This window comes from Microcaecilia unicolor, chromosome 11, assembly GCF_901765095.1.
Source record: "Microcaecilia unicolor chromosome 11, aMicUni1.1, whole genome shotgun sequence".
Classification (NCBI taxonomy): Eukaryota; Metazoa; Chordata; class Amphibia; order Gymnophiona; family Siphonopidae; genus Microcaecilia; species Microcaecilia unicolor.
This window is the reverse complement of record NC_044041.1, coordinates 13,288,121-13,309,160: the sequence shown is the minus strand read 5'-3', so window position 1 is coordinate 13,309,160 and position 21,040 is coordinate 13,288,121. Positions and strand designations below refer to the sequence as shown.

The 21,040-nt window shown below is 43.0% G+C and overlaps 1 protein-coding gene across 5 annotated transcripts in view; it reads left to right on the top strand.

The window, feature by feature from the left end:
• THOC5 (THO complex 5) overlaps nt 1–21,040 on the top strand; it is a 98,376-nt gene that overhangs the window by 20,547 nt on the left and 56,789 nt on the right. For 4 of the 5 annotated variants that reach the window (XM_030219221.1, XM_030219223.1, XM_030219224.1 and 1 more), the window contains 4 exons: nt 2,208–2,354; nt 8,745–8,859; nt 11,956–12,088; nt 13,765–13,800. In XM_030219221.1, the coding sequence (XP_030075081.1) occupies nt 2,208–2,354; nt 8,745–8,859; nt 11,956–12,088; nt 13,765–13,800 (431 nt within the window). The remainder of the gene's footprint in view (nt 1–2,207; nt 2,355–8,744; nt 8,860–11,955; nt 12,089–13,764; nt 13,801–21,040) is intronic. The other variant, XM_030219225.1, reaches the window with a different exon arrangement.

The following is a 21,040-nucleotide window of genomic DNA, read 5'->3' as shown; positions in this document are numbered from 1 at the left end:
AGATGGATCAAAAACTTTTATAAAGAAGTATGTTTTCAGGCCACTCTTAACTTACTTCCAGCCTCAAATGTGAGGACAGGTTATTCCCTAAAGATGGATCAAAAACTTTTATAAAGAAGTATGTTTTCAGGCCACTCTTAACTAACTTTCAGCCTCAAATGTGAGGACAGGTTATTCCCTAAAGATGGATCAAAAACTTTTATAAAGAAGTATGTTTTCAGGCCACTCTTAACTTACTTCCAGCCTCAAATGTGAGGGCAGGTTATTCCCTAAAGATGGATCAAAAACTTTTATAAAGAAGTATGTTTTCAGGCCACTCTTAACTAACTTTCAGCCTCAAATGTGAGGACAGGTTATTCCCTAAAGATGGATCAAAAGCTTTTATAAAGAAGTATGTTTTCAGGCCACTCTTAACTTACTTCCAGCCTCAAATGTGAGGGCAGGTTATTCCCTAAAGATGGATCAAAAACTTTTATAAAGAAGTATGTTTTCAGGCCACTCTTAACTTACTTCCAGCCTCAAATGTGAGGGCAGGTTATTCCCTAAAGATGGATCAAAAACTTTTATAAAGAAGTATGTTTTCAGGCCACTCTTAACTAACTTCCAGCCTCAAATGTGAGGGCAGGTTATTCCCTAAAGATGGTCACACAGTGCAAAATCTCCTGCCCATGGCAGTACCTGGGTCATTGAATAGTGAAGTTAGCCACCAGAAATCAGGATTTTGACACTTACTGATGCAAGAACATAGTGGTGCCCACCCATACTTCAGCTTCTCCCAGCACCAGACGCTTAATGGACCAAAAGATGGATCCAGAATTACTCACCCACTTTTGCTATATCGTTTTCAAATTTGTCTTTTTATAACTCAACAAAATCTGAGCGTGTAGACTGCTCAGTGGATGCAGTGCACGCAAATGTCTCTCACCAATATTCATTGTGGCTATTTTGAAAACCTGACTGGCTGGGGTGTCTCCAGGACCAGGTTTGGGAGCCAGTGAAATAAGGTGATTTAATACAAGGGCCTAATCACAGGTTCTTTTTCTTGTCATCAAAAGCATGCTTGATCTGTATTCCAGATGATTTTGACTGTTAAACGTAAACCACTTAGAACTTGTCGGTAAAGTGGGTTATAAATGCCAAATTAAATATGTTTCAACGTAATCAATACTCTTAGCTTCATGACAAACACACGATTAATTCCTAATATGTTAAAATGTTATAATTAATTATCTGACTATTATATTTTTGATGTTTTTTCTTGAATGTAAGCTGCAAATTGGAAATTAAATGCCCTTTATATTGTGTACAACAGTTCTTAACATTCAGGAAATTATCTGTATGCCCCTGTTTGTACATTTTTCCTGTATTGGAGAAGAGGTGTTTCTTACCCATAAGTACTTAAGTATTGCCATACTGGGAAAGACCAAAGGTCCATCGAGCCCAGCATCCTGTTTCCAACAGTGGCCAATCCGGGTCAGAAATACCCGGCAAGATCCCAAAAATGTACAAAACATTTTATACTGCTTATCCCAAAAATAGTGGATTTTCCCCAAGTACATTTAATAACGGTCTGTGGATTTTTCCTTTAGGAAGCCATCCAAACCTTTTTAAAACTCTGCTAAGCTAACCGCCTTTACCACATTCTCTGGCAACGAATTCCAGAGTTTAATTACAGGTTGAGTGAAGCAAACTTTTCTCCGATTCGTTTTAAATTTACTACATTGTAGCTTCATCGCATGCCCCCTAGTCCTAGTATTTTTGGAAAGCATGAACAGACGCTTCACAACTACCTGTTCAACTCCACTCATTATTTTATAGAGCTCTATCGTATCTCCCCTCAGCCGCCTTTTCTCCAGGCTGAAGAGCCCTAGCCGCTTTAGCTTTTCCTCATAGGGAAGTCGTCCCATCCCCTTTATCATTTTCGTCGCCCTTCACTGCACCTTTTCTAATTCCACTATATCTTTTTTGCTCTGCTTTTTCTCTTATTTAATTATTTTGCTTTTTATGTGTTTAAACGTGTGCTGTAGAGCTGTCCTAATCTCTGTGTCATTTTAATGGGCAGTGTGGGGGTGCAATCGAAAAGAGATGCTCCAAGGCTATCCACCCTCGTGCCATTTGTTTGCTTAGGGTTGAAGTATACACAGGAACCACTAGTGACCAAATTTTTATTTTTACCTGTCTGGATATGATTTGTTCCTTCTCTGCAGGTCAAAGCATGAAGAGATTGACCTGGTGAGCGTGGAGGAGTTCTACCGAGAGGCACCTGCCGAGATCAGCAAACCTGACTTTACCATAGGAGAGCCCCACCAGCAGACCCTTGCTCGCCTGGACTGGGAACTGGAGCAGCGAAAAAGGTACATTATGGAGAGATGTACTTTCTGCTCTGACAGTTGGTTGTCTTCTCTTTTTCATGCTTGTTCTAGTAGGATGAGCTCTGCAACGTGTTTTGAAATAACTGCTAGCTCAAGTGTAAGATACAGCAGTTGGGTTGGAATAGTTGAATTTATTTGGCATTTGATATACCGCTGTGAAGAAAGTGTGTTTTAAGCCTGTAAAATGTATTGGAAATTTCCTGCATTGATTATGTTCTGAAGTGTATTTCCCCTATTTGGCCAAGAGATGGTGCATGTTTATGCTTAAAGCTGTTACAGAGGACTGACTTCTCTTTCTTTTAGTTGGCACACAGATAATAGGAAGTTCCTATAGTGATGTAACCAGTTCTTATTTGAAACGTGACTGTTCTGGGCTCCGATTGGCTTGGAGTTTTGAAATTACCCAGCAGTGGCTGGTTGTTGCTTCAGTTTCAGTCAGCGTTGCCAGGTCTGCGGGTTTCCCGCCCAATTGGGCGGCTTTCCGCGACCCGTTGCGGGCAATTTTTGCCGGCTGCGGGAAATTGGGCGGCTTTGAAAAAGCCGCGTTGCGGATTGGGTGGTTTTCTGGGGCTTCTATTGGTCCAATTTGGTCCAAAAGAAGCCCCGCAGAGGCTGGGTTAACGACGTCGTGGGCGGGGCTAGTGATGTCGGCGGCTACGTCGGGGCGGGGTTAGTGACGGCGGCTACGTCGGGGGCAGGGTTAATGACGGCAGAGGGTACGTCGGGGGCGGGGTTGATGACGTCGGGGGCAGGGTTTACCTTTGGGCGGGGAAAATGTTTTCAACCTGGCAACCCTGGTTTCAACCCAGGAGGAAAGAGAGACAGATCTCTTTGCTGAGGCTCTGTGAACAGTTATATATCCTGACCTTCCCAGGTACTGTTTAGACAGAATATAGATGCTTAGTTAGTCTTATAATTGATCCATTTTTCAGTTAACTGTTATTGTTTGCTGATTGCACATTTTTTGTTCCAGTGTGAGAGTAAACACATTTGTTCTGCCTGTCTGGACTGATAAAGAATCCTAGTGGTTTGTGTGTTGGGTCTGTGAGTGCTGTCTGGGAACTTTGGGACCACTGGGAGTGTGGCTCCAGTAACCTAGAAATCACTGGGGAGAGAGGAAGACTTGCCCAGAGGTGGTTGTGACCCAGTCGGTGGGAGAAGGGTGCTAGTGTACAGCACAAAATGCAGGTGCAGGTGGACCTGAGCTGTGCTGGGGATAGACCCTCTAAGTGGCCATGGGGTAACCCCAGGCGGGTGGCTAGGCATTTCGTGACAACTGCCTTTTGGTAAAAGCAATCAAAACACTTTACAATAAAATATAAAGTGGAGAACGTGAAAAGAACTACAAAAATCCATCAGTGCAGGGGAAAAAGAAATAAAATACAGCCAAACATCAATCGTACAGAGTGCACTGGAATGCTCCATATTTCAAAAATTGGGAAGTGCTTTGTAAAATAGGTGGGTTTTAAGGGCAGCCCTAAAACGAGGAAAAGACTTTTCAGAGTGAAGCTCGATTTAGAGGGAATTCCAAAGGGAGGGAACAACAAAAAATGAAGGCTGGGAGCAGTGTATCGGGGGAAGGAATAGATGGTAAGCAAGGGCTTAGCATAGGGCATGCACTGGGGTGTAAGGAGTGATGAGGGAAGAAAGGTACAAGGGTGTGCTGGTATGGAGTACTTTGTGTGTTGGGGTAAGAATCTTGAATTGGACATGCGAGGAAATAAGGACCCAATGGCTAGGAGGAGAGAAACATGATCAGACCAATGAGCATGGGAGACGAGCCGATTGTAGTGTTCTGGACAGTTTGTAAGTGCTTGAGCAGTATATTAGGGAGACCCAAAAGGATGATATTACAGTATTCGAGACGAGAAGAGTGGAACAAGAATTGTCATCAAGATACTCCAGAGAGATCGAATGTAATGAGGTGAGTTAAAATGTGACCTAACAATGGAAGAAATATGAGAGCTAAAAGACAGTTGCATATCGAGAGTTACCCCTAGATGTTTCAAGGAGTCATCTAATGCTATTGGAGTTTTCCAAATTGATGGGACCATGAAAGGAAAGGAAGATCGACCAGTCACCCTCAGCACTACAGTTTTCGAAGGATTCAATACTAACCTATGCAAGGGGAGCCAATTGTCTATGGCATTTAAGCCCAACTGGATAAGTCAGGATAATAAGGATCTTGAACAGAGAGTAAGAAAATATCATCTGTGTAAAAATGTGATTTGATGGAGAAGGACTGAATCAGTAATGCCAAAAGGCTCAGAAAGGTATTGAAGAGCAATGGTGAGAGCACTGATCCCCGGGGAACCTCACAGGGAAAGCGGGTAGGCTGCATAATGGGAAGAGAAACTGAGGAGTGTCCTGAGAGAAAAGATGTGAGCCATTTAAGAAGCAGTCCGGAGATACAATTGAAGTGAATGGCTGATCAAATCAAAGGCTGCTGTGAGATTCGGGGAAATTTAAAATTGTGGCACTGCCACAGTCAAGAGCAGAATAAAGATCATTAAGGCAACAACAGTTTCAGTTGAATGTCTAGGTCTAAAGCCTGATTCAAAAGGGTGGAGAAAATTTTGATGCTTCTATATGTTGTCAGTTGTTTGAAAAACATTCGGTTAGTTTTGAAAAAAAAAAAGGCTAGATTAGAGAGAGATCTGTAATGAAAGAGGGAAATGGGGTCCAGGAAGGGCTTTTTTCAGGATCAACTTGACTCCATTGGAGACATGGCAAGGGGCAGTAGGCCATGTGATGTAATGCTGATCCAGGAAGATGGGATGGGGTCAAGAAGGAATGTTTTCCTAGAGGACGACACCACTTTCTGAAACGGAGTTAGAGACAGAAGGTTAATTTGAGACCAGCTATGAGCAGAAGAGGTGGAAGGGACCAAGTTAGGGGGTGGCAGAAATGGGTAGAGGGTGACAAAGTGGAAGAGACAGGAGATGTCAAAGATGAAGGAGGTGAGGAAGGAAAAGAGGAGCGAAGTGACTTGGGTAGCAAATGCAATGGTATCCAGAGAATCAGGGTAGGGAAAGAAAGGAGAGCTGGGAAACTAGACTAAATAGCTTCTTTGAGCACTTAGAGGCCTGTGAGATGAGAGTGGTATAATACTGTCTTCTATTAAATTTAACCTGGGAGCGATAGGAGTGAAGTATGTGTTTATAGCAGTCATAGACGTCAGAGGATTTAGTCTTCCGCCAAACACATTCTGCTCTACAAAGTTGTCTTCTAAGAAGATGGAGATTGCCTTGATACCAGGCTTTCTTTACTACAGGAACGAAGAGGAATCTGGGTCGCAACCATTGTTTGAAGGGTAGAATTCCACAGGGCAAATTGTTCACACAGGGAACAAGAGACAAAGTCCTGGAGAAAAAAGGAAAATAGAGGACAAAGTGACTCTGGGTCTGTGACGCGGAAGGAAGAGTGACAGGACAGGCTGGAATAAGAATTAATGGTCTGTGAAGGAGAAGCATAAAGCTAATGAGGAAATGATCTGACCAGGGCAGCACCAAGGCAGATAAATCAGAAAGGGTAAGAGAATCTGAGCGACGAGAGAGTACGAGGTCCAAAGTATGGCCAGCTGTATGAGTAGGAAAAGGAACATGCTGCAACAAGTCCAGATCTGAAAGAAAACATATACCTATCTAGGGGCCTAGAGAGCACGGTAATGAACATTGCAATCACCCAGTATAAGCAAGTTGGGAAATCTAGTAACTGCGTCCCAATGGCAGAGCATCTTGGATACAGCTGTCAGGAGCAGGAGGTACGTAAAGCAGGAGGAAGAGAAGAGGGGTAGAAGTATTTATACGCAGCAGGTGGGGAGTCAGGGAATGGTAAGAGCTCATAAGTCAGTAATGGGGAGCAGAGGTGGGAGCCAGTAGCACCACACCTCCTCCCCTTTTGTTGGTGAACCTTGGGGTAGGCAGTATAGTCTGCTGGAAGACGTTGTGATAAGATTGCGTCTTCGCCCAAGTCAGAAAAAAGAAAGCATCAGAGTGTATAGTAAGAAGATTACGAATAGCGGCAGTCTGAGCAAGCAGCAATTCAGGAGAAAGAGAAACTACAATAGGGTCAATAAACGGGCGTGTGCAATTTTTTTTTCACAGCTTTGATATTTTTCATGTTCTACAGCCTAAAAACATCAGGTACCTAAAGTGGGGTGTTTGATTTCAGGGGTTAATTGCTTATTTGTATTGATAAACATTTCTCATTTTCTAAAAACGTAATTAGTCCATATTTGAGGTTGAAATTTTGCAGAGTTATAGCTGATATCCCTCTATCTTGTGGTATAAATAATTCACATATTCCGCTTTTGGTACCTTTTTCATTCAGCATGTCCCTATATATAAAATTTAACTTTTTATATTTCAACGGTTTTTATTAATGATGTACCACATCAAACAAAACCAATAAAGTCAAACATTTTGTAAACATTCAGTCATGTCATAATTGTACATGTGCATCTAGTCTAACATCATCATCATTATTTTACATCCTTTCCTCCCCCTCCCCCTCCCAACCTCCCCTTTATTTTACTCCTTTACCTTTATCTCCTTATTTCATGGTAATTAACAAAGATCTTTCTTTTCTTTGGGTTACCGTAAGCCTCCCTGGCCTCCCAGAGCATTAGCTCATGGAACCTATTTCTCCAGTACCAAAATAAAATTTAACTTTTTATATTTGCTGTCTGTTTGAAGAAATTCACCCACATTTTTTAATCCAGCCAAGTATGCAAAATCAAGGATGCTTGTGATTGGAAGTTGGGTCATTCTTCTCAGTATTTAATAGGCATATTGAATGGACTAAGTGGGCTTTATTTAATTTATTTATTCTTAGAAATTTATATTCCATAGTTCATGGGGGATTAAAATTCAAAAACAGACAAAACATAATTAAACCAATAACGCTACATATAATCATAAACGTAAAACAAGAGATGAGAGCTTTTTATCTGCTGACATCTTCAGCTTGTTCTGCCTTCAGACTTCTGTGGGACCTTGCCATTTTTCAAGGTGACAGGATTATAATGGCATAGGAGTCTGGGTGTAAAGTGAAAAACTGGTTTCTTACAGACACTATTATTAGAGATTTCTGCTCTGGTCTGCCTGACCAAAGTAAAAGGGAAACAGGCGATACTGTGTGTTTTGCTTACAACTGTCATGCTAACGATGTAGGTCCAAACTATTAATTTCTTTGCTTATCTTTTCTTCCCCTTTTGCTTTCTGGAGTTGAGTCTTCAATAACAGTTTTCAAGGAATAGGACATTTAGTAAAAGAAGTCTTGGACATTTCAAGCATTTACTACTACTACTACTTATCATTTCTAAAGCGCTACTAGACGTACGCAGCGCTGTACACTTGAACATGAAGAGACAGTCCCTGCTCGACAGAGCTTACAATCTAATTAGGACAGACAAACAGGACAAACAAGAGATAAGGACAAAGAGTAGCAAGATTCCGGAATCCCAAAGAGTAGCAAGATTCCAGAATCCCAAAGACTACTACTACTACTTATCATTTCTAAAGCGCTACTAGACATACGCAGCACTGTACACTTGAACATGAAGAGACAGTCCCTGCTCGACAGAGCTTACAATCTAATTAGGACAGACAAACAGGACAAACAAGAGATAAGGACAAAGAGTAGCAAGATTCCGGAATCCCAAAGAGCAGCAAGATTCCAGAATCCCAAAGACTACTACTACTACTTATCATTTCTAAAGCGCTACTAGACATACGCAGCACTGTACACTTGAACATGAAGAGACAGTCCCTGCTCGACAGAGCTTACAATCTAATTAGGACAGACAAACAGGACAAACAAGAGATAAGGACAAAGAGTAGCAAGATTCCGGAATCCCAAAGAGCAGCAAGATTCCAGAATCCCAAAGACTACTACTACTACTTATCATTTCTAAAGCGCTACTAGACGTACGCAGCACTGTACACTTGAACATGAAGAGAGAGTCCCTGCTCGACAGAGCTTACAATCTAATTAGGACAGAAGTTATCAAAGAAACACAAATGCAAACAATAAAAATGCCGGTGGCATATGAGCACAACTTTAAAAAATCTCCTATCCCAAGAACCCCCCTCGCTTGCAAATCATTGTTATAACTTGTAAGCTGGTACTTCTTGACTGCTGATCTCATATATCAGTGGTATTTGCAGCTGGTGGATATGCCTCCAGATGCCAAAAACGAAAAGAGATTGCACAGAACTGGCAAAGCCCATTTCTCCCATTGAGTCTCCTAGTGAAAAGATCAGCTGCTGTGATCCTCTGTACCCTGATCACTTGAAGAGATCCTAAAACTTAGGAGGAATCTGCATTTTATCCACAATGATTAAAAATTCTGTCATTCCTCCTGCACAGGTTGGCAGAGAAGTACAAGGAATGTCAGGCCAGCAAGGAGGAAATCCTGAAGGAGATTGAAGTGAAAAAAGAATACCTGAGCAGCTTGCAGCCTCGCCTTAATGCAATCATGCAGGTAACCTCCAGGCCACGAATCTGTCCTCAGAGTCTCTTACCGTGCATAAGGCTGGATTTTCCAGTGTGTGTGTGCACATTGCGGAGGAGCCGATGCAGTAAAGAGTGCCAGGTCCTACTTTCCAACTGTTGGAGTCGAAACCCTCTCCAGCCCATCCTGATCTGTCTTACCATATAGGGAACACAGACCGTAGACGTCTGTACAGCATTGGCCTCACTTCCCCGCTGCTGGCGTTGCTGTCAAAGCTCACTTCAGCCCATCCTGAAGTGGGTTTCGACGGCAACTCCATCAGTGGGGGAAGTGAGGCCAATGCTGGAAGGACTTCTCTACGGTCTGTCCCGTAAACGGCAAGACAGATCAGGATGGGCTGGAGTGGGTTTCAACTCCAGTAGTTAGAAAGTAGGACCAACAAAGGGCAAATCGTTTTGCGATCTGAGCCCTGAAAATGACTGGTACAAATCAGAATCAAGTATGCATATTTTATACCACATTCATATCATTTATGTATTTATTTAACACATACCCCACATTTTCCCACTAGTTGTAGGCTCAATGTGGCTTACACATAACCGTAGGTAGGCTACAGTTCAGAAAAGTACAATTAAACAGTGTAATAGAAAGATAGTAATCAAATAGGTATCATATAAAGCAGCAAAGATATAATACAAGATAAGGGTCAATGAATTTTGTTGAAACCAAGAAGAGGTAATTTAGGTTGAGTCTGGAAGGTAAGCCTTCTTGAACAAGGTGGTCTTCAATAATTTTCTGAAATTTAGATGATTCTGAGTTGATTTTAAGATTTTGGGTAGTGCATTCCAAAGTTGTGTGCCTATGAAGGAGAAGTTGGATACGTAGGTAGATTTGTATTTTAGGCTGCTGCAGCCTGGATAATGTAAATTTAGGTAGGATCGGGAGAAACTGGAACTGTTTCTGGGTGGCAAATCAACCAGATCTAGCATGTATTCAGGAACTTCTCCGTAAATAATCCTATGAATCAAGGTACAGACCCTATGTCTCAGTGGGGGAGGGGAAGACATCATAAAGCGAAACTCGGCAAGTAAAATATTGGTTCAGTAAAGATTTGACAATGACTGTGATTGTTGGGCAGACTGGATGGGACCATATTGGTCTTTATCTTCATAGAAAAATGAAGGCAGATAAAGACCATATGGAGGCATATTTTCCAAAGCACTTTGGGAGGCTAAGTTCCATAGGTTTCTATGAAACTTTGGGAGGCTAAGTGCTTTGAAAATGAGCTTGATGGCCTATCAGGTCTGCCCATCCCTTCCTCTCCTTTAGAGATCCTATGTACTTGTCCCAAGCTTTCTTGAATTCAGAAGATATAGTTTTCATCTCCACCTCCGTCATGAGGCCCTTCCACAAATTTGTCACCCTTTCCATGAAGAAATGCTTCCTTAGGTTACTTCTGAGTCTTCACCTTCATCCTATGCCCCTTTGTTCCAGATTTTCCTTTCAATTGAAAGAGACTCCCCTGCTGTGCATTTATGCCGTGTAGGTATTTAAATGTCTATCATATCTCCCCTCGCCTGCCTTTCTTCCACAGTATACATATATCTTTAAGTCTGTCCCCATATGTTTTATGATGAAGACCACTAACCATTTTGGTAGCCACCCTCTAGACCGACTCCATCCTGTTTTATATCTTTTTGAAAGTGGTCTCCAGAATTGTATACAGTAAATAAGGTCTCACCAGAGTCTTATATAGGGGCATTATCACCTCCTTTTTCCTACTGGCTGTTCCTCTCCCTATGCACCCAGGCACCGTCCTAGCTTTCACCGTCGACTTTTCTACCTGTTTGGCCATGTCTGTCTAGAACAGAAGTTCTCAACCCAGTCCATGGGACACAACCAAGCCAGTCAGGTATTCAGGCTTCCTACAATGAATATGCATGCATTAAATTTTGATACAGTGGAAGTAGTACATGCAAATCTCTCTCGTGTATTTATCATCCTGAAAACCCGACTGGCTAGGTATGTCCCGAGGACTGGATTGAGAACCCATATTCTAGAGAGAGTTTTCTTGCAACTTGTTAATGGAGAGTTTTCTGTATTATATTAGATATTACATAATACACAAACAAACGTTTCAGTCCCTTGCCAGAACCATTGTCTGAGTATAGGACCACACTGTTAGACTGTGTATTTATGTAATTAAGGTTCATTTTCCTTACCTCTGGTGTGCCTGGACAGCTGCTAGTTAATTAGACATTGGTCTGGTTTGAGTTCTCCAGTTGCATCCAGATTTTTATAAGCTTTCTGAGGAGACGCAGCTTGAGTGCTGGCACTGTTCACCTTTGTTCTGTATTTGCATTTCCTAGTCTACCTACTCAGTTCAAAAATGTTTTGCCCTTAACACACAGTACAGGGTTCCCAGTCCACTGCATTGATTATAAAATGATACAGTATATAATTTAATTAGCAATTTAAAGCCGTTATGCGTTTCCTGGCATTTTGGTTTTGAGACGCTATTGCTGTTCCAAATGCATTTTTAAATGGTCCTTCTACTTGGCCTCTTTCTTACCTGTTCCACATATCACACACTTCGCATGATTTTGGCGGGTATTGGAGGAGCCGCTCTCTCTTGCTGCCTTTCAGGTAGCAGGCATCACATGACCTCCCCAGCTCACCTAGAATGTAAACCGCACCGAACCCTGGAAAGGGGATATTAGTGGAATACACGAATTGATTTGAATTGAATTGAAAATATAAACTGTTGTAGTAATCTACTCTAGACAAAACCAGACTTGAACCACTATTCGAAAATCAGCTTTATATCAGGGGCTTAATTTTGCTCACCACATGTAACTTGATAAAAGCAAATTTGAACAACTTTAGCCACATATGCTTTTCAAGTTCAGCTGTGAATGCAGTGTTACTCCAAGGCTTTACAATCTGACCTTCAATTGGAATATCACATTCTTGGAATCTTACTGGAGGGAAAGTTGTATCATGAACCCCACGTCTTGCCAATATAATTTCAGTTTTTCCTAGATTCAGAGCTAATTTATTTTCACCCATCCAACATTGTGTGCTCTAGACATTACTGCAGTGTAATATACTCCCTGTCTCTACTAGGCCTCACTACCCGTACAGGAGTATCTGGCCATGCCTTTCGACCAGGCCCACAAGCAGTACAAGATAGCGCAGCACCTGCCACCGCCTCTCTACGTGCTGTTCGTTCAGTCAAGTTCCTACAGTCAAGCTTGTGGTGAGTACTGGAGCAGGAGAGAAAAAGGGAAAAGTTAAGGGATAGGAGTTAAAACAGAGCATGAGAGTGGGGGGAGGAATTATTGCTATTCCTGGTGTACTGGAAATGCCAGATACTGCTGTACCATCTGTCGTAGCTGACTTGATTCTGCCTTCTGACAGGATTAGTCTAGAGATGAGCTCCTGTCTCACTACAAGATCAGTGAGAGGATCAGTGCTCATCTGAATCCAAGAGAAGCCATGAAACGTATTCTGCTCGTGTACTTCCTATGATCGGGACTTTGTGAAACGCTTAGAAATGTTTTAAGAGGCGGGTGTGTAAATATAATAAATGAAATGAAATGCAGACACCAGGTATGCCCCAGACATAACCGAGGAATATTTGTCTCGGAGCGCCTAACAACCACCTGGGGCTAACCCTGCGGCCACATAAAGGGTCTGTTCCCAGCACTGCTCAGCCCGCCTGCACCTGTGCCCGTGCTCTACATTAGCCAACCCTCCACCCCACCGCACTGAGTTCCACTTGCTCTGGGCGAGTCTCCCCACCCATAAGTTATTCCCCGGTGATTTCTAAGGACACTTGGGCCACAGTCCCAGGGGTCCCACAGTTCTTAGAAAGCACCCACACACAAACTACCAGGACAGGATTCTTAGTCCAGGACAACAGAGCTAATAAACTAATGGGTTTACTATCGGAAAAGTAGAACAGTGAACAATATAAAACAGGGAGAAAAACAACAAGTAATATCAGGTAACTGAATAAGGATCAATAAGTTATCTAAACAATTTGTTACTACCTGGGTAACACCTGGGGAGTTGCAGGAAAATAACTGCTTACAGGTCTTGCACAGGGTCTCAGGGCACAGATGTTTACTCAGTGGAGTTTTTTTTTCACCCATATGATGGTGAGCCAGGCCTACGCCTTAGAACTGCGGTCGGCTGGGTGGCTATACTGATGCTTTTTTTTCCCTCCACTTACGACTGTGAGTAATTCTGTGTGTTGCTCTGTCAGTGCACCGACTTGAGTAATTATAACTTTATACAGATTTCCTGATATTTATTTTGGGGGGCTTTTGTGGACTTTTCATCACAGTAGTATGACAGCATTAGTCTGTGATACAGGTACTCTCAAATGAGTTCTACCTTTGAATCCAGTTTCAGACCCTTTGAAAATGTAGTCAAGTCTTATATGCCTCATAACCCTTTAAACCAATGTGATTTGAAAAGGGGAAAGGATTTAGCTCCCACACACCTTTATCAATAGTGACTCAATGCATGCTACATTGAAGTACAGTATTTCCCTGTCCCCAGAGGGCTTGCAATCGAAGTTCGTACCTGAAGCATGGGAGGTTTAAATGACATGCCCAAGATCACAGGAAGAGATGGCGGGATTTGAACGCTGGCTTCCCTGGTTCTCCGCCCTCTGGTCTAATCATTAGGCTGCTCCTCCTTTCAGGCTGGGGTTATGTCATATTTAAACATCATCTCTCTGATTTACTTTCTGCTTTCTTCTTTTTTTCCATATCTCTCGTTTTCCACTTTTTTTTTTATTTTCTCTTCTTTTTTTCCAACCTTTCTCTTCACACCCACACCTAACCTCTGACCTTTCTGTTCCATTTCTGCCACTTTTCTCATTTGTCTTCACTCCCTTCTCCATGTTCCTTTTCCTCACATCAGCCCAGCTGAAACACTCGTCCCAGCCCTATAGGCAGGGTGAGTATATATCTTGTCTTTGAATTTTTTGTGTATGAAAGCACAGAGTGAGTTGGAAGGTGTGCGGGGATATTTCTTGGTGACACTACTCTTTATCCTGCTGGCCTTATGTCTTTAAAGCTTTCAAGTATTAGAGTTGTACAGTTTTCCTCGGGGCTTACTATATAGTCTGTGTCTAGACCAGGGGTTCTGAACCCAGTCCCTGGTGCACACTCAGCCAGTCAAGATTTTAGAATTCCAAAATAAGTATGCATGAGAGAGGTTTGCATGAACGCTGTCCATTGTATGCAGATCTAATGTTTATGTTTGTTCATTAATTTGATATATCGCCCTATCAGCATTTGGTCAAAGCAGTTACATTTATAAAATTCATAAAATCACCAGAAAAGAATGTAATTGAAATTGATAGAAAAGTTGACAGACTCAAACTTAGGATAAAGAAGAAAGGGAAAGGGTAAAACATGGAGAAAAGGGGGTAAGGGGAAGAGATTGCTCACAAATCCTTCAGACATAGCAGAACCGAAGAGAGAGAGAGCGAAATCAGGAACTTGGTGATCCATAAGCTAGTTCAAGGTAACATGTTTTCAAGTAGGATTTACATTTTGACAAGGAGAGTTCTGATCTAAGTGCGTAGGTCGTTCCATAGTTTAGGAGCTAAATACTACTACTACTACTACTACTACTTAACATTTCTAGAGCGCTACTAGGGTTACGCAGCGCTGTACAATTTAACAAAGAGAGACAGTCCCTGCTCAAAGAGCTTACAATCTAATAGACAAGTGAACGGTCGGTCCGATAGGGGCAGTCAAATTGGGGCAGTCTGGATTCACCGAACGGTAAGGGTTAGGTGCCGAACGCAGCATTGAAGAGGTGGGCTTTAAGCAAAGACTTGAAGACGGGCAGGGAGGGGGTTTGGCGTAAGGGTTCAGGAAGGTTGTTCCAAGCATAGGGCGAGGCAGAATGAGCGGAGCCTGGAGTTGGCGGTGGTGTGTTCAGAGAGGAAAGGGCGAATTTTGCTGATGTTAAAGAGGAAGAAGCGACAGGTCTTGGCTATCTGCTGGATATGCGCAGAGAAGGAGAGAGAGGAGTCAAAGATGACTCCGAGGTTGCGGGCAGATGAGACGGGGAGGATGAGGGTGTTATCAACTGAGATAGAAAGTGGAGGAAGAGGAGAAGTGGGTTTTGGTGGAAAGACGATAAGCTCGGTCTTGGACATGTTCAGTTTCAGGTGGCGGTTGGACATCCAGGCAGCAATGTCGGATAAGCAGGCCGATACCTTTGCCTGGGTCTCCGCGGTGATGTCTGGTGTGGAGAGATAGTTGGGTGTCATCAGCATAGAGATGATACTGGAAACCATGAGATGAGAGCAGGGAGCCCAGGGAAGAGGTGTAGATTGAGAAGAGAAGGGGTCCAAGGACCGATCCCTGGGGAACACCAACAGATAAGGGGATGGGGTGGAGGAAGATCCATGAGAGTGAACTTTGAAGGTGCGGTGGGAGAGATAGGAGGAGAACCAGGAGAGGACAGAGCCCTGGAACCCAAATGAGGACAGTGTGGCAAGAAGTAAGTCATGATTGACAGTGTCAAAAGCGGCGGATAGATCGAGGAGGATGAGGATGGAGTAGTGGCCTCTGGATTTGGCAAGGAACAGGTCATTACAGACTTTAAATAAGAGTGCCGATGCTCTAGTACCTTCATAGTGCTCCTTCTTTGGAGCGGGAAGAGTGAGACGATGACCATAGAGAGAACATAAAGAGTGTGACGGGGTTTAGGGAATAACCACGCTTGACAAGTAGGAAAGAGTATCTAAGTGGTAGGCCTTAAAGACCAAACACAAGATCTTATATTGGGAGCAAAAATTAATTGATAGACTGTAAACACCTAGCTGCCATATGGCAATTTTGTGGTATATCAAATGAAATAAAATAAGTAAGTAGTAAGGGGGTAACATGATCATTTTTTTTGGGGGGGGGGGGCACAACATAGGAAACGAGTGGCAGTATTGTGTAAGGTTTGTAAATGTCGCAATTGTTGTTTGGTAATACCTGTATAAACCAAGTTGCAGTAGAGAAATTTAAGAGACTACGTAAAGAATGAAGGTGATGAAGTGTCAGAAATCCAAGTTGTACCATCGAGAAATTTGTGGTTTAAAGGTGAGATGAGAGTCCAATAATACACCTAGGTAGAAAAACAACTACAGGTGGTTATGTCCACGTCAAATAAATGTAGAACCAAAGACGGTTGTGGATGATTGCCAGGCATCCAAAAGGTTACTGTCTTTTCTGGATTTAAGACTACTTTATGTGTGTGTAACCAGTGAGATAAGGCTGACAGGCAATCTTGCAGTGGTTTAAGTTCTAGTTTATGTTATCCAAGTCTGTCAATGAGGCTGTCTCATCCTATAATGCTATACTCTCGCTCCTCCCATTCCCCGTTCTGTAAAACGTACCAAACCCCAGCTTTGGCTGACCTGTAGAATCCGCTACCTATGTTCCTGTGCCCGCTCTGCCGAACGCCTTTGGCTGAAATCCCATGCTGACTTCATACATTTCAAATTCTTGCTGAACTCCTTCCAGTCTGCTCTTTTACTTGCCAAACAGGACTGTTATATCCAGTTGACAAATTCTCTTGGCTCAAACCCTTGACGTCTGTTTGCCACACTGAACTCTCTCCTCAAAGTGCCTTCACCTCCAACTTCCCCTTCACTTTCTCCCCAGACTCTGGCTGAGTACTTTCATGATAAGGTTCACAAGATTAAACTTGAATTCTCAACCAGGTCACCTCCATCGCTCCTTCCCTTAGTCCTTTCTCTCAACCCTCCAACCCCTGCCTCCTTTTCTTCCATTTCTGAAATCACTGAAGAGGAAACTACACATGTTCTTTCCTCCTCGAAACTAACTACCTGTTCCTCTGATCCTATTCCCACCCATTCCTTTTATCTGTCATATCCTCAATCTTTCACTTTCCACTATGACTGTTCCTGATGCCTTCAAACATGCCGTAGTCACACCACTCCTTAAAAAACCTTCATTGGACCCTACCTGTCCTTCCAACTATCGCCCCATCTCCCTCCTCCCTTTCCTATTCAAGATACTTGAACGTGCTGTTCACCGTCGTTGCCTTGACTTTCTTTCATCTCAAGCTATTCTTGATCCACTTCAATCTGGCTTTCGCCCCCTTCATTCAACTGAAACAGCGCTTCCTAAAGTCTCCAATGACCTGTTCCTGGCCAGATCCAAAGGGCTCTATTCTATCCTCATCCTTCTCGATCTATCTGCTGCTTTTGACACTGTTGATCACAGCCTACTCCTTGATACGCTGTCCTCACTTGGATTTCAGGGCTCTGTTCTTTCCTGGTTTTCTTCTTATCTCTCCCAGCGTACTTTTAGTGTATACTCTGGTGGATCCTCTTCTACTTCTATCCCACTGTCAATTGGTGTACCTCAGGGATCTGTCCTGGGACCTCTTCTTTTCTCCATTTATACTTCTTCCCTTGGTACTCTGATCTCATCCCATGGTTTTCAGTATCATCTTTACGCTGACGACTCCCAGATATACCTCTCCACATCAGAAATCTCAGTAGGAATCCAGGCCAAAGTATCAGCCTTCCTGTCTGACATTGCTGCCTGGATGTCTCACTGCCATCTGAAACTAAACATGACCAAGACTGAGCTTCTTATCTTTCCCCCTAAACCAACCTTCCCCTATTCTCTATTTCTGTGGATAACACTCTCATCCTCCCTGTCTCATCAGCTCGTAACCTTGGGATCATCTTCGACTCCTTCCTGTCCTTCTCTGCACATATTCTGCAGACTGCTAAAACCTGTCATTTCTTTCTCTATAATATCACCAAAATTTGCCCTTTCCTTTCTGAGCACACTATCAGAACCCTCATCCACACTCATATCACCTCTCATTTAGACTATTGCAACTTGCTTCTCAAAGGTCTCCCACTTAGCCATCTATCTCCTCTTCAATCTGTTCAACATTCTGCTGCATGACTAATATTCTGCAAATGTCGCTGTGCTCATATTAGCCCTCTCAAGTCACTTCACTGGCTCCCTATCCGTTTCCGCATTCAGTTCAAACTCCTCTTATTGACTTATAAATGCATTCACTCTGCAGCTCCTCAGTACCTCTCCACTCTCATCTCTCCTTACACTTCTCCCCGGAAACTCCGTTCGCTGGGTAAATACATAAGTACATAAGCACCGCCATACTGGGAAAAGACCAAGGGTCCATCAAGCCCAGCATCCTGTCTCCGACAGCAGCCAATCCAGGCTTCAAGAACCCGGCAACCCCCCCCCCCCCCCCCCCGGAAAAAAATTAATAATATTCAATGGACTTTTCCCTCAGGAATCTGTCCAAACCCCCTTTAAATTCCGTAAGGCCAGCTGCTGTCACTACATTCTCCGGCAACGAGTTCCAGAGTCTAACTACACGCTGAGTAAAGAAAAACTTTCTCCTATTTGTTTTAAATCTACCATATTCTAGCTTCATCTTGTGTCCCCTGGTTTTGTTGTTGTTTGAAAGTGTAAACAAACACTTCACATCTGTCCGCTCTACTCCGCTCATTATCTTGTAGACTTCTATCATATCACCCCTCAGCCGCCTTTTCTCCAAGCTGAAGAGACCTAACCTTCTCAGCCTTTCCTCATAGGGAAGTCGTTCCATTCCCTTTATCATTTTCGTCGCCCTTCTCTGAACCTTTTCTAATTCCTTTATATCTTTTTTGAGATGCGGCGACCTCTCTTATCTGCAACCTTCTCCTCCACCGCTAACTTCAGACTCCGTTCCTTTTATCTTGCTGCACCATATGCCTGGAATAGACTTCCTGAGCCGGTACGTCAAACTCCAAGAATAGACTTCCTGAGCCGGTACGTCAAACTCCATCTCTAGTTGTCTTCAAATGTAAGCTAAAAGCCCACCTTTTTGATGCTGCTTTTAACTCCTAACCCTTATTCATTTGTTCAGAACTCTTATTTTATCATCCTCACTTTAATATTCCCTTATCTCTTATTTGTCCTGTTTGTCTGTCCTAATTAGATTGTAAAATGTGTCGAGCAGGGACTGTCTCTTCATGGTCAAGTGTACAGTGCTGCGTACGTCTTGTAGTGCTCTAGAAATGATAAGTAGTAGTAGTCTTTGGGATTCTGAAATCTTGCTATTCTCTGGGATTCTAGAATCTTTCTACTCTTTGGGATTCCGGAATCTTGCTACTCTTTGTCCTTATCTCTTATTTGTCCTGTTTGTCTGTCCTAATTAGATTGTAAGCTGTGTCGAGCAGGGACTGTCTCGTGTTCAAGTGTACAGTGCTGCGTACGTCTAGTAGCGCTATATAGAAATGATTAGTAGTAGTTTTAGAGTCAAGGTTGGATAAAGTAAAAGGTTATCATCAGCATAATAAAAGCTCTAATTTTATAGTCCTGGACTAACTGAGGAAAATGATGAATAGTAATGGGGAGAGAATTGAGCCTTGGGGAACACTACAGGTGAGTTGGTGAGAGGTAGAAGATTGTGTAGTGGTATGAACGAAAAAAGAGTGATTAAACATGTAAACCAATCTTAAACAGTGCCCCAAAGCAATATTGGAGAGCCGCGATAGTAGTAAAGAAAGATCCACAAGATCCATTATTTATTAGGGGTGGGAAGTTAACATGTTGATAACGCTATTAACGTGTTAATATTTTAACACATTAAAAGCGTTTTAATGCCGGCTGATTTTTATTTTTATTTTTTTTTACTCAGACCCATCCCTCGCCTCGCATTTACTACTACTACTACTACTACTACTTATCATTTCTATAGCGCTACAAGGCATACGCAGCGCTGTACTCCATACATAAAAGTCCCTGCTCAAAGAGCTTACAATCTAGGTAAGACAGGTAAACAGAACAATTAAGGGCAAGGGAAAAAGAGGTGAGGATAAAGGACAGGGCAAGTGAGTTAGGAATAAAAAGCAGAGGTAAAGAGGTGTTTACCTGGGCTCCAGTTTTTCCCTTCTTTCTTGCTGCACTGGAGTGGAGGAGTGGCCTAGTGGTTAGAGTGGTGGACTTTGGTCCTGGGGAACTGAGGAACGGAGTTCGATTCCCACTTTAGGCACAGGCAGCTCCTTGTGACTCTGGGCAAGTCACTTACAGTGGTGGAAATAAGTATTTGATCCCTTGCTGATTTTGTAAGTTTGCCCACTGACAAAGACATGAGCAGCCCATAATTGAAGGGTAGGTTATTGGTAACAGTGAGAGATAGCACATCACAAATTAAATCCGGAAAATCACATTGTGGAAAGTATATGAATTTATTTGCATTCTGCAGAGGGAAATAAGTATTTAATCCCTCTGGCAAACAAGACCTAATACTTGGTGGCAAAACCCTTGTTGGCAAGCACAGCGGTCAGACGTCTTCTGTAGTTGATGATGAGGTTTGCACACATGTCAGGAGGAATTTTGGTCCACTCCTCTTTGCAGATCATCTCTAAATCATTAAGAGTTCTGGGCTGTCGCTTGGCAACTCGCAGCTTCAGCTCCCTCCATAAATTTTCAATGGGATTAAGGTCTGGTGACTGGCTAGGCCACTCCATGACCCTAATGTGCTTCTTCCTGAGCCACTCCTTTGTTGCCTTGGCTGTATGTTTTGGGTCATTGTCGTGCTGGAAGACCCAGCCATGACCCATTTTAAGGCCCTGGCGGAGGGAAGGAGGTTGTCACTCAGAATTGTACGGTACATGGCCCCATCCATTCTCCCATTGATGCGGTGAAGTAGTCCTGTGCCCTTAGCAGAGAAACACCCCCAAAACATAACATTTCCACCTCCATGCTTGACAGTGGGGACGGTGTTCTTTGGGTCATAGGCAGCATTTCTCTTCCTCCAAACACGGCGAGTTGAGTTCATGCCAAAGAGCTCAATTTTTGTCTCATCTGACCACAGCACCTTCTCCCAATCACTCTCGGCATCATCCAGGTGTTCACTGGCAAACTTCAGACGGGCCGTCACATGTGCCTTCCGGAGCAGGGGGACCTTGCGGGCACTGCAGGATTGCAATCCGTTATGTCGTAATGTGTTACCAATGGTTTTCGTGGTGACAGTGGTCCCAGCTGCCTTGAGATCATTGACAAGTTCCCCCCTTGTAGTTGTAGGCTGATTTCTAACCTTCCTCATGATCAAGGATACCCCACGAGGTGAGATTTTGCGTGGAGCCCCAGATCTTTGTCGATTGACAGTCATTTTGTACTTCTTCCAT